Here is a 12536-nt window from a genome sequence, read left to right as displayed (position 1 = left end):
CTAAAACAGGCGGTGCTCCTGAATGTGCTCGCCGGTGAGGGAGCGTGTTGCATCAATGCTTGCATAGACCTCGGGAATCGAAAGAACGCCTTTCACCTCAACCTCTATGAGCCCTGCACATCCATATCGTCCATGTGGAAAGCAGGACCCGCATCAGCAGCGGCCTCAGCACCCATTTCGTGATCCGTCTCATAGCCAGTCTCGTTCTCATTCCCAACGCGTTCAGCTTCTGGACGAACACCCTTCCGCACTTTGGTAATTTTGATCTCCTTCGAGTCGAGCTCTGGGGTGTGAGGTATTGCTGAGTTCATTGGCACAGCAACCAGCCAGCCCAGGTTGATTTCTTGTGAGGTGGCCGCGACTCGAGACTTGTTTGGGAAATTCCAAATGATGAAGTGTTGTTGTAGTCCGTCAATCACCTGTGTTGCAGCAGCATAGCCGCTTGGGGGAAAGGTCATTTCGAGCTGGTGGTGGTCAGCAATGAAGAGATGGCTCGAGGAGATAGTGCAGACCAAGTAGATGGCATTTTCTTCGTCCTGCATACGCCTCTCGGAGTCGGTAAACAGCTTCTTTGCCCACGCGGGCGCGCTCTCATCCAATCCTGGACACTGGTGCTGTTGCGGGTCGGCCATACGTGCTCAGTTTGCGACAGTGGTGCTTGAGACGTGTGCGTCGTGCTGGTTGTGCAATGACTGGCTTCAGCAGGGAATCATGCAACGCATGCACGCCGAGTCTTGCTCATGCGCAGGCGTTGGCTGTTTGCCTGTTTGTTTGCCTGATGGCGCAGAACCTGGAAGAAACGCGATTTCGACCCAGTCTAGGCCGACAGTCGAAACTGTACTCGAGTACATTCACTGCTATTTCGCCGGCCTTGCGCTTTGGGAAAGACGGTTCCATCACGAGCCATTTCTGCTTTGACTTTCCATACCTGGCCCCTATCATGTCGGGTCCATTCTTGTTCGACTGAACTGCATCCGGGCAAGACGTAACGCATGCTCTCCGACGGCAGTCTTCGTGTTCTATACTGAGATTTTCCTGGCGGCCTCGTGCTAGCTTCCTGTCCAAGTTATCCTCGAAACCATGCTTGCGAACAATATGTGCTCATCTGTACGAGAGTCTTGACAGGCCTCGAAGGTACACCGTTGCGTAGTCCAGTTTCATGTTGAGATGCGCGTGATGTCAATGATGTAGAAGGACTGAGAGATGAGTGGGAAGGGAAAGGCAGTGGTGAGGCTCGTCTCGAGGCAGCCATGCTCGCCAACAACACCACGTCTGCTCCTGCCGCTCATCTCCAACCTTCCACCTCTAGCACAGTAGAAGACGGCGAGCATGCAGTTCGGAAAGCACAACAGACGCCCATGGCAGGCATGAAGCAGGAACGGGAAAGAGCAGTGCGAAGTGGCTCCGACGGCGTGGCATGTGGGTTCGCAATGATGTAGCCGCGTCGTCCGCTTCAACACCTTGTGTCACGACCAGACGCGTTCAGAGGGTGTATAAGTCGTCTCTACTCTTTCCTACATACTGACTCTGCTTCATCTCGACTCTTCTCAAGCCACTTGCTCAAGCTCAACTACGAAGATGCCTTTCTACACGTTCCTCATCGCACTCGCAGCATCCCTCGCGTCCGCTCGTCCAGCAGCTCCAAACCTCACCGATTTCTACCTCGTCACTACGACCTCGCGCGATACGGTATCGAGCTCCTCCCTTCTGCCTAATGTGAATGCTACATCACTCTTTGATGCCGATGGCGACAGCAGCGACCTGTACCAACTGCGCCTGATCGCCCCGGGATACGGCAGTCTTCCCAGATTCAATTTGGTAGACAATGCATTGCATACTACCGCATACGGTCCACACGGCAATGGCGAGTACGATTATGAGAGCACCGAAGTAGAGACGGGTGAGGACCTAGCCTTTGATCCTACGCCGGAGGAAGGAAGCAACTTGAGCCTCAAGGAGGGATACCTGTTGGCCGTGGACGGAGAGTGCACGGGCTGGACTATTTGTCCTGGCGCACGGCAGCAAGCTGTGGTAAGTGACCGCGCATGTCCTGGTAAAGTGAAGAGGCCATAGAGCATACATGCTAACTTTGACGCACGCACAGATTTCATGGAAGGGCAATGGATCGGGCTGCGAAAGCCGCTTCATTCACGCAGTGGCTAGCGCTCCATACTAGGAATGCAACAACTGGTACTGCTGGACTGCTTTACGAGACAAAGATCACAACACGTGCTGCTGCTTGTTCTACTAACGTGTCTTAGCTTGATACATCTCCCAACCAAGCGAGCGACAGTCTCACTTCTAGGCCAGTTAGATCTCTGATACGTCAAGTGAAGCATCAATTGATTCGCTTCACACCTGCATCGCTCAGGCATAAAACCCTTCATCATACTGCTCTCAACCTGCTTCATTACAACAACCTCGCATCACTGACAATCCATCCCCAGCTTTCACTATGGCTCAAATCAAACTACCACCCACACCATCACCCATGCCGGAAGAGCCGCTGTTCGTATCAGACACCGATGAGGCAGAGCCCGCGGGACGCAGTCTCAAGCGAGCACGCAGACGGCGCCGGAGGACGAGTGGGGAACGTCCCGGTTTCATTTATGCCTCGGAAGAGGAAGAAGGTCTTTCAATCAAATCGGCTGCATACGATCACCGGCTGAAAGATCTCCGAAAAGCACTTGCCAAAGTCGGCCTGGATGCAAAGAAGCTCATTCCGCAGACAGCCCTCACGGGATCGGTGTTTGGCCATTTGGTTCGCAGTGCGATGGCAACTACTACTCCACCTACGAAAAGAAAGCGACGCATCTATCTTGTAGGAGATTCCGGGGCTGGAAAGAGCTCTACCATCAATTGCATATTGGGGATCCCGAACCTTGCCATGGCGTTCGGCCTTGGAGAAAGTGTCACACGAGTAGCGACATCGTACGAGGCCGCGTTCGCATGGCAGACGAGGCGCTTTGCGGCACGTATTGTCTGCCTCTCACTGAACGAGATTCGGGCGAAGCTGCGAGCCCTCTACAGAGATTACCGCAGCTATCAATTGGAGCTAGCCGACATAGCCAAAAAGGCGCAGGCCAAGGCTGCGAAGACGGTGGGCGTGGAGGACGACGATGATATCGCGTTAGAGGACGATGCGACGTTTGATGCCCGCAATGCTAAGCGCCAGGCCTCCCAATCTGCGTTCGAGGTCTTTCGCTCCCTTTTCTGCGAGCACGTGGAGTTCAGTAATGCAGAACGTGCTGAGGTGTTCTTGCAGCAGGCCGGCAACGACACCGAGGAGAAGCTTATCAACGTCTTCACCAGCTGGTGTCAAGCTCTGCTGCCAAAGAACACAGAAGCACCACAGAACAAGAAGACAGCAAGACCTGGCGATCAAATACCAGTCTTGCAATTTGAGGCCGATACCCAGGACGAGCTGCAGACCCGACTCAACTTGTATGCTGCCTCGAACGAAGCATCATCGAATGCCTCCCTTTGGGCACTTGTTAGTAAGATACATATCGGAATCTGCGATGTGCCAATTCTACGACATGCACTGTTCGTAGACTGGCCAGGGGTCGGAGACACGAATGACCTCCGTGCCAAAGCGTCTACCCAGCGAGTATCAGATTGCGACGAAATATGGATCGTCTGCCATATCAGTCGTGTCTGCACTAACAAAACCGTGTCAGATGCTTTGCATCGATACGCAGCTGCGAAGCCGTGCGCGATCGTGTGCACTCATCTTGACGCCAACGCGGACGATCCAGAGGGCCTCAAACAGCTGGAAGCGCGCGGGTTTTTGGACGTCACGTATGCACAGCAATTGAAGTCTCGCGACTCGCTTGTAAGCGCGCTTCGGTCCCTGCAAGAAGAATTAACGGAGTGCAAGGAGGCAATTCTGGATGGCCACATTCTGGACGATGATGGCTTTATGCGCAAGGGCACAGCAGAACAATTGCAGATGGCCAGAGACGAGATAAATAGCGACGAGATGGAGCTGCTTAAGCTGAAGAGTGAAAAGGTCGACGCCGATACAGCAATCGTGAATCTTGGCTGGGACCTGCAAAAGCCCTACTATCGAGACAAGCTAATCGCCATGCTGCGCGAACTTGGCCTCACGGCAGATGTCTTTTTCGTCTCAAACGAGCATTATATGGGTTGCAAGGGCGCGAAGCCCGTCAAAGGCGGTCTTCTAGAGTTGGGTCGCACCGGAATACCCGATCTCAGACGACACGTCCTTGAGACGACCGCTGTCGATGAAATGGCGACATTGCAAGAGTATATTGCAGATGTCGAGACATTCCTGAAGGGCGTTAGCGTCGTGGTCAATCCTGAGCATCTGAAGCAGAATCGCGAGGTACTCTTGACTATCGAGCGCGCCAAAGGACGGATCAGCGATCTCAAACACCATGAATATTTCGCCGCGTTAGATGCAGCCATAGAAGAAAATCTGGAACGGTCGATAAGGCGCCGAGTGGATACGCTTGCCACAAAAGCTGCTGAGCTCGCCCACGAGAAAATGACCTGGCACCCTTCGACTCTAAAAGCTTTTATCTCTCATGCCGGCCGATGGAAGACGAAGAAGGTAGGATCGCAAGACTGGAACCGAGCCTTTTTCGCGAAGTTCGTGAAAATCATCCTCGCGAACTGGGACGCCTTCGAGGCTGCGGAAGCCGACGCTTTTACAAGTCTCCAGACAGCTCTATCGAATTCGATCCGAGGGATCATTGCCGATGCAAACAAGCGCGGTGCTGAAAAGCGACTGGGTGACAAAACGGGTGAATTCCGCGCACTGATTGAAGCCAAAATTGAAGCAGCGGACCGTCTCTGCGACAAGGCGAAAAGAGAGTATGCTATCAAGCTTGGGTAGGTGCCTTGCTCCCCTCCATTCCCTTCTATGCACTAACAGTTAGCAGAGCGAACAAGACCGAGGCGACCAAGCCTGGAATGGGCGCGCAGAAGAGCTATCTCGACACAGCGATGGACGATGTTTACGAGCTGTGCAAGCTTGTGATAGGTATAGAGCTGACTATTACCGGGGTTTTTCATGACCATGCTAACACTACATAGGAAGAGGCTATCGCCGAAAAGTCGTCGACATGCTCGCAGACCACGTTGAGGCGAAGGGTAACAGCTCTCCATTCATGAATGTTGTGTTCGATTTGAAGAACGCAATCGAGGGAGATGCTAACGCGCAACTCGATCCGCTCATCGAAGCCGTCGAAGGCATCTTTGACGATATCACGGGATGGCTTGAGGGAGCGTTTGCGGAGAAGGCGGGCGATCCTGTTGCACCGGCTATACGAAAGAAGTTAGCAGGGTATCTCCCGGGTGCTCTGCAGACAATACGAGATGTCAAAACACAGCTGGGCAAGATTGTCGAGGAGTATGAGAATGTGGCATAGGGCGGAGGACCATGCAAATGGCGATTCGCGAGTTGAGAAATACTGCGAAGAGAGTGGACAGTCTCTGTAATGGTTGTATTGAGTGTGGGCAGATCCAGGTCACATCCACTGTAGCTGGTCTAAGATTCTGCACTCAGGCATCCTTGTCCTCGTTTGTCTTGTGTTTGATTGGCAGACACCTCTCACAGTGATTATATCTACATGAGTTCGTGTTGCGCTGATTTATTGAGGTACTGTCACTCTCTGATAGCTCCGCAATAACTTCTGACATAGGTGCGGCCTACCTGCTGCCGTAGTCCTCGACGATAGTCAGAGCACGTGTCTATTCAAAGTACCTTGCGCCGTACTGATACCAGTGAGTAGGACCACCACGTAATCTAGCGCAGTGTCTATAATTTCTCTATGCAGGGCGATAGTGTTGATCCCTCAGCGCTCTTAGTGTGCCAGCATGACCGCGGCCAGATTGCTCTTCCTCGTTCGGACCGGTATAATAGCGACACATTGTGCTCGCATCAACAGGCTGTGTGAGTAGGTCAATCGGCGTTGGCTGGCTGACATGAACAAGACCATCCCCATGATCCAGGATGTAATTCGATTCCGTTTGAGGATCATCGCTCACAGCAGCCGTCTCCGAATTTCTGGCACTTTCCATCGTTGCAGCATTCCCCTGCGTGATGGCAGAGATTGGAGGGAGCGAGACTGGAGGAGGTCTCCGCTGAGGGTAGCTCCCACGTGTTTGACCAAATGATTGGGCAGATGTGTTATATTCCGCAGGTGTCGTTGCTGCACCTCCGGTCTGGTTCCGGAGCTCTGGATATCTCTGAACAGCGTGACCGTGCCCTGGGCGATCGATAGTAGCATTAGTACCTCGCATGCCAGTGGAAGCAGAATTTGAGTCATACCCGCTATCGTTCGTTCTTTGCAAGGTGGAGCCCCCGAACGATGAATTCTCGACGTAGGTGAAGGATTGCCAGTGTTCGACATGGTGAGCAGGCTCTCTTCTCTCGATATTTGTGTAGTGTTCATAATCATTAGTGGTGGGCCCGCTCGCTCCATATTGAGATGACGACACTCTGAAGCGGTCCTCAACAGAATTTCTGACTGTGGTGTCTCCAGCCAAGCCTTCTGGTGTGAACACAGGAGGCATTCCGTTAGGCGCCTGTAATCGGAGACTTGGGCGCGGTGATGGACGCCTACGCACGAGTGGCGGCGCACGGTGCATTGTAGAGAAGCTTTCCATCTCAGGCTCTCCAGCATTATTCTCTGGGAGCTGTTCCGAGTCCTGACGCCCTTCACATGAATATGGATCGCCCCTGTAACGCGTCAAGATTTCGGAAGCATCAGGCCTGACTGTAGGAGCATAACACTCTGGCCATCCCCAGTTGTAATCCCAACCCTGCTGATGTGGGGGTCGAAGGTTCCACGCCTCGTAACTGTTTCGTCGAACAGAGTTGGAACCCCGAGATAGCATTCCGTACATGTTCGCCTCTATCGTGCGCATCGGCCTCCTGAGGTGCCTTGTTCCTGGTGGTAGCACACGTTGGATTCGCTGTGAAGCTCGTCTCACTATGCGGCCCACTGCAGATCGATTGTGTCTATCTGCTTCTGTAACAAAAAGAGGCGGTACATTGGGGGTAGCAGCAATTCGGTTGCCGTGACCACGCCTGATACTCTCAGAGAGCCCCTCCATTATGCTATCAAACGTGCGGTCAGCAGGCCGACGGGGCTCGTTGTGCACTCTAGTGCGTTCAGCGTCGTGTTGAGTGACCGAAGCACTGCTCTCATTGGTCCTTTGATTGTGAGAATCTTGTTCTTGTCGTGACATTGTGCCTGTAGTGTTGCACTTTTTGAGAGTGCAAGTGTGGACGAATTGAGAAAGCGTGGAGTAGTCAAAAGAAACAGCTTGTTTACGCGAATGGAGAGAACCAGTGCTCTAGGGTCGCGGTAGAGCCCCAGAAACAATCCTGATCGCTATTGATGGATGATTTCATCGACCCTGCAAGGCATACACTCGCCGTCGAACATTTTCGAGCGTGCGAAGGCATCCGATAGGTATAGTTTTAAGCTTCTTGGCAATCCTTGGTATATACTAGTTGTGGGTTACGTGCGTCCCGAATTTGGCAAGGATGATTTGTAGCGTGCTTACTGAGAGTCGACGTCTTACAGGTCCCACAAGGCGCGCTTAGAGGTTGAGGGGGGTTGCCCGTGCCAGATCTCAATGCCGGATGGGCAGACCGGCCTGACCTCTCGAAGCGCAACGCACGGTTTGCATGCCATATATAACTCCAAGTAGCACATCGATCGCGTTACCAGAGATGTACCCAGAGACTGTTGCGCACTCTTCGACAAGCTTGTGCCGGCCTCCCGCTCTGCATCTTGACACTCAACGGCTTTGCTGCTGCATTATGGCAGAGGCACTGCGGGCTCAAGGCGCGAATCTCGTCCCACCTCGTAGTCGTCGAAATCTCTTGTCTGGTACCAGTGGTGGCTGAGCCAATGAACAAATATCAGAAAGACAGCGTGTTATCGACAAAAAGTGAAATGTGGCCTCGTCCTTGAATTTCTGTTCAACTTGAAAATTACAGTTTCGTCCTCGATCTGACAGATTTCAGCAGCGTCGGCGAGTATATGAACTACACGCAGGCCCGTGCTGCAACTCACTCGAATCGTCTCCGAACATCACACACCCTCGCTGCCGCTCAATAGCACCACAGCTCTGAAGATCATATCATCGCACTCCCAGAAGCATCAAGAGCTCTGGACCAGCGATCTCCAGCAGCAGCGCACTTTCTACGCCACTAGAACTCCAACTGGAAATCACGACAGTTCGACATGGCCAACGAGGGATTTTGGCATGGCAATGGGAGGAAACTCCCTCGCCCTCTGCTCATGGCCGAGGAGGAACCCGAGAAGACATTCCAGCCCTCATTGAGGGCGTTGGTAAAGAAATGCCTCCCACGCCCGGAACCGCCATCTCACACTTTCCGCCTGTCGCAGAGCGACCAGATCGAGCTAAACCGAAAACGACGAGCGCAAGGTATGCCAGAGTTCCCCATTTCGGAAGGGAAGGGAAAGGTGTCCACCAAAGTGGAAGCTCGGTTGAGAAAAACTTTGCATGAAGTTACCAGCAAAGTGAACTTGTGGTCCAAGCGTCTGGACTGTTGCGACAGCAGAGAGACAACAGCAGCCGCGCCGAGTCTTCCGCCACCGCCGACGCTCAATGGACGGAGCATCAGTGTGGTGGATACCTCCGCCTGGGTGGCTCAGAATGCAAGTGACTTTCAGTCAAGATTCGGCTGCGCTCTCCGTCGCAGCAATGCCTTTCGCCAAACGGGCAGTACTATCCGGCGTTCAGCGAACGTTCGGCGCAGACTTTCCGCAGCAAGCCGTGACCAAGTAAGAAGCTTGGAACTTCTCACACCAGCCGATCGCGACTTTGATCCGATGCAAAGCATTGCAGAAGACGGCGCAGAGCAGACCGAAAATTCCGGAAAAGCCAGCGAAGACAGCTCAGTGGCCGCGAATGTGGCAGGCGAAGGTCATCTTCCCGTCCGCTCTTTCTACCTCGACCGGGAACAGAGCAGGCGCGCTCGGGCTCGATCTGGTAGCTCTTCCGCGACATCAATCGAGGTGTGTGATTGTCTCGACGCCGACAACACCTTTTCGCAGCAGATCCATATTTCTAGAGTCCCAAATTATGCTGTGCAGGTCCATCGCTCAGCCAGTCTGCGGTCACAACGCGCGTTAGTCGTCTCCAGTGACAGCGACGACCACCTTACAGATCCAGCGAGTACCGACGATTCGACCCGCAAGCGACAGTACGGGGAGGTCGATAGAGTTTGGTGGAAGTAACACAGGCGGCAGCAATTTACCAGTACGCCAGGTTTTGCGCAGTTTCAGCGTGGTGCAGTTGAGACCAGCGGGGTGACGACCGCAAGAATGCGCCGCGCGGCTCAGACACCAGCATGGCCAGGAACGCTCAATCCAAGTCGCGTGCCATCCCCCCAGGATCCAGTGGGGCGGAAAAGAGAACACACGCCACGACACGATTCTCGGCAATGGAGTGTTGGGAGCTCCAAGAGTCGGCAAACGTCTCTGCAGGGAGGGGCATCTGGTCAGAAGGAACAAATACCGTCGCCAAGTAGTCCATACGGCCGGAGACGCTCATATAAATACCTGTCCGAGTCACCACCGGGTACCAGCAGCAGTCAATCAAATTCAGCTCACCATCAGCCTGGGGCTGATTTGGAAGGCAAAGTCTTGCCGAAATCGAGTGGAACGCCGTCCAGAGAGGCACCGTTGCCGGGTTTCCATACGCCAGAGTCTAGCGATCGCGGCCCAAATGCACAAAGAAAGCTTCGGCTACAAGAGAAGCCAGAGAAGAGGCAACCCCGTAACGATCGTGGCCATGGTCGTGGGATCGAGCAGTCAAAGCGACCAGAAGAACAGATTGGCGGGAAGGATGGGTCCACGTTGCGCGAGCATGATACTCAGCTGTCTGAATCTGCACCGGGGCCGGACTTTATGCAACTGACGTCGAGCGACAGCGACAGCGATGAGCACATTGCTGGGTCATCGGGTGTGCCGAAGAGGGCGAGAGAAGACGCGCATGCATCAACGCCTCACGTAGTCATGCCGAAATTCCAGCCCGCTGAGTTTGTGGACTTGAACACTCCTTGCGTCTCACCATCCAAGGACTCTGAACTGAACAATGCTTTCCAGAGTGTTCGCCAAAGCCATAGAGCGCTCAATGAGGCTCTAAACTCAGTTTCTGAGCGTGAAACAGGGCCTGGACATGCAAGAAACCAGAGTTTTGGGCCGTTCCTGGATCGCCCGAATGGACAGAGAGTGTCAAAGCTGGAGCCGCTGGCCGCTCAAGAGCCCCGACGACCCTCATGGGCAAGGGTGGGGCACCACGGCATAAAATCTTGGGAGAAGCCAAATTGTAGAGCGAAGATAGCTGAAGCCAGAACGAATGTCGACTCTCATCCCGAAAAGGAGTTCTTTCCGAGATCAGGCACTAAAGCAGTGGATGGGATCGCCGAGCGGGCCGCGAGTCGCAGTTATGGGGCTTCACCGCAGATGAACGCGCTTATCGACGAAGTCGAGGCTGGCATACAGGAGACTCGAAAGGTATCTGAGACTTCAACAATGAGCAATTGGAGAGATGCGGCGATTGAAGCTGTTCTGCGAAAGTCAGTGGAAGCAGAGACAGCGAATGACCTACCGCCCCCAATTCCCCGCAAGTCCAGCAGGCAGAATTTGCGGGCTTCGGTGATTGAGCATTTGCAACGAAACGCAGAGGAATCCAGTCACCTGAAAGGGGAAACGGAAGATGAACTTGGCATCGCTCAAATGCAGACGCTTCGAAGAAATCAGGCTGCGTTGATTGATACGACATCGCCAGCCCAAGATTCAGTAGCAAATGATCAGAGGTATGTGCGGAGGGCGCGGGACAAAGAACCTGCCATGAGCAATAGGCTGCATCATGGGATGAGTATCTTGCCTTCGGTACAGACTAGATTTGTTGAGCATCTTCCCGAAAATGAGGACAAGTTGCGGCGACTCGGGCTGGTAGTTGGGCGGAAGAGGAGAGGAAGTGCGTGGTTTCAGAGCTTGAGAAGGAAAGCGAAGTAACTCGTTATTTTGATGGCACCAATGATCGTGTTCAGGATGAGATAGTCGTGTTATCATGTTTTGCTCGATGTTTGTGTTCCATGTCGCGTGCGTGAGGAACAAGTGAAGTGCAGCGGACTGAACTCCGTCTGAGCTCGGTTAGACGTCATCGTACATGGGCCAGCAACATTCAGCATTGGAGCTTCAATCCGTCTCGTTGTTCATCTTCAACGATTCGACGATGGCGCCGTCACGAGCAGCTCCCACCGCCTTGCGCGCTCTCCGCCAATCTCACCTCCCGAACAACCTCTCTCGCCGCTCCATCTCCGCCTACGGCTACGAACAAGCAAAAGCTCTCATCCTCCCGAATCACGGCGAACCCAAAGACGTCCTTCGTTTGCACTCCCACAGCATCTCCCCTCCAACAGGCGACGCGGTGACTCTTCGCTTTCTCGCATCTCCGATCAACCCAGCAGACATCAATCAGATTCAGGGCGTCTATCCAACCAAACCAACATGGACCACCAACCTCGGCACACCCGATCCTATCGCCGTGGGAGGCAATGAAGGCGTTGCGGAAATCATCGCAAAAGGAAGTGGAGTCTCCGGCCTACAAAAGGGTGACTGGGTTATTATGAAACGTCAAGGCTTCGGAACGTGGAGGACGCACGCCCAAACGACCAGCTCTGAGCTCGTCAAAGTAGACAAGGAAGGTCTGAAGCCTGAGCAGGTTGGCACTGTCTCTGTCAATCCTTGCACTGCGTACCGCATGCTGAAAGATTTTGGCGATATGAAGGAAGGAGATTGGTTCATGCAGAACGGGGCGAATAGTGGCGTGGGCAGAGCGGCGATTCAGTTGGCGAAGTTGTGGGGTTATAAGAGTATTAATGTTGTCAGGAAGAGGGAGCAGGGACATGAGGATCTAGTGAGGGATCTGAAGAGCTTGGGTGCGGATGTCGTTGTGACAGACGAGGAACTGCGTGGCAAGGGTTTCAGAGACCAAGTGAAGGAGTTCACCAATGGTGGGAGAGAAAAGATCAAGCTGGCATTGAATTGTGTAGGTGGACCGTTGGTGAACGACATGGCGAAGCATCTTGCTCCTGGTAGTCCTGTTGTGACATACGGCGCAATGAGCAAGCAGCCGGTGCAATTACCAATGGGGCTACTCATTTTCAAGGATATCAACTTCCATGGCTTTTGGGTCAGTCGATGGGCAGACAAAAACCCACAGCAGAAGGAGGACTGCGTCAACGAGATATTGAATTTGACGCGGGAAGGCAAGTTCCAGGATATCCCAATGGATCCTGTGACATGGGACTACGATACAAAACAGGATGAGCTGGTAAATGCTGTACAGGGTACTTTGGAAGGCTTCCGGAGTGGGAAGGGTATTTTCAAGTTTGGTAATACTTGAGACATATGTAGATGTAAACGGACAAAGATCATCTCTTAGCCGCTGCAGCCATGCAGCTTCCAATATGCATGCTGGGATCCTTCGGGTGCATGCATGCGAAGCGCGTGGCC

At 53.4% G+C, this 12536-nt stretch overlaps 7 protein-coding genes across 9 annotated transcripts; 5 read left to right on the top strand and 2 right to left on the bottom strand.

The window, feature by feature from the left end:
• Positions 1 to 104: 104 nt before the first annotated feature.
• CKM354_000082200 (uncharacterized protein) lies at positions 105 to 632 on the bottom strand (the record flags this gene model as incomplete). Its single annotated transcript, XM_044795926.1, has 1 exon — positions 105 to 632. The coding sequence occupies one exon, from the start codon at positions 630 to 632 to the stop codon at positions 105 to 107; it is 528 nt and encodes a 175-aa protein (XP_044651861.1).
• Positions 633 to 1578: 946 nt separating this feature from the next.
• CKM354_000082100 (uncharacterized protein) lies at positions 1579 to 2176 on the top strand (the record flags this gene model as incomplete). The annotated part of the gene is made up of 2 exons (XM_044795925.1): positions 1579 to 2031; positions 2105 to 2176. The coding sequence occupies 2 exons, from the start codon at positions 1579 to 1581 to the stop codon at positions 2174 to 2176; spliced, it is 525 nt and encodes a 174-aa protein (XP_044651860.1).
• Positions 2177 to 2455: 279 nt separating this feature from the next.
• CKM354_000082000 (uncharacterized protein) lies at positions 2456 to 5396 on the top strand (the record flags this gene model as incomplete). The annotated part of the gene is made up of 3 exons (XM_044795924.1): positions 2456 to 4857; positions 4908 to 5008; positions 5062 to 5396. 3 exons carry the CDS (start codon positions 2456 to 2458, stop codon positions 5394 to 5396), a joined length of 2838 nt encoding a protein of 945 aa, XP_044651859.1.
• A 400-nt stretch (positions 5397 to 5796) lies between these two features.
• Positions 5797 to 7221, bottom strand: CKM354_000081900 (uncharacterized protein; the record flags this gene model as incomplete). The annotated part of the gene is made up of 1 exon (XM_044795923.1): positions 5797 to 7221. One exon carries the CDS (start codon positions 7219 to 7221, stop codon positions 5797 to 5799), a length of 1425 nt encoding a protein of 474 aa, XP_044651858.1.
• An 803-nt stretch (positions 7222 to 8024) lies between these two features.
• Positions 8025 to 9248, top strand: CKM354_000081800 (uncharacterized protein; the record flags this gene model as incomplete). Of its 3 annotated transcripts, none has more annotated exons than XM_044795920.1 (2): positions 8025 to 8043; positions 8821 to 9248. In XM_044795920.1, 2 exons carry the CDS (start codon positions 8025 to 8027, stop codon positions 9246 to 9248), a joined length of 447 nt encoding a protein of 148 aa, XP_044651855.1. The 3 variants fall into 3 exon arrangements, with proteins under 3 accessions (XP_044651855.1, XP_044651857.1, XP_044651856.1); XM_044795922.1 differs by lacking the exon at positions 8821 to 9248 and adding an exon at positions 8111 to 8328; XM_044795921.1 differs by lacking the exon at positions 8025 to 8043 and having other exon boundaries at positions 8229 to 9248.
• Positions 9249 to 9335: 87 nt separating this feature from the next.
• On the top strand, positions 9336 to 11033 carry CKM354_000081700 (uncharacterized protein; the record flags this gene model as incomplete). The annotated part of the gene is made up of 1 exon (XM_044795919.1): positions 9336 to 11033. The coding sequence occupies one exon, from the start codon at positions 9336 to 9338 to the stop codon at positions 11031 to 11033; it is 1698 nt and encodes a 565-aa protein (XP_044651854.1).
• Positions 11034 to 11253: 220 nt separating this feature from the next.
• CKM354_000081600 (uncharacterized protein) lies at positions 11254 to 12426 on the top strand (the record flags this gene model as incomplete). The annotated part of the gene is made up of 1 exon (XM_044795918.1): positions 11254 to 12426. One exon carries the CDS (start codon positions 11254 to 11256, stop codon positions 12424 to 12426), a length of 1173 nt encoding a protein of 390 aa, XP_044651853.1.
• Positions 12427 to 12536: the final 110 nt, after the last annotated feature.

Source organism: Cercospora kikuchii, assembly GCF_019650295.1.
Source record: "Cercospora kikuchii DNA, contig_00001, whole genome shotgun sequence".
NCBI classification, from domain to species: domain Eukaryota; kingdom Fungi; phylum Ascomycota; class Dothideomycetes; order Mycosphaerellales; family Mycosphaerellaceae; genus Cercospora; species Cercospora kikuchii.
The sequence above is the reverse complement of the archived record's forward strand: the minus strand, read 5'-3'. Positions and strand labels throughout refer to the sequence as shown.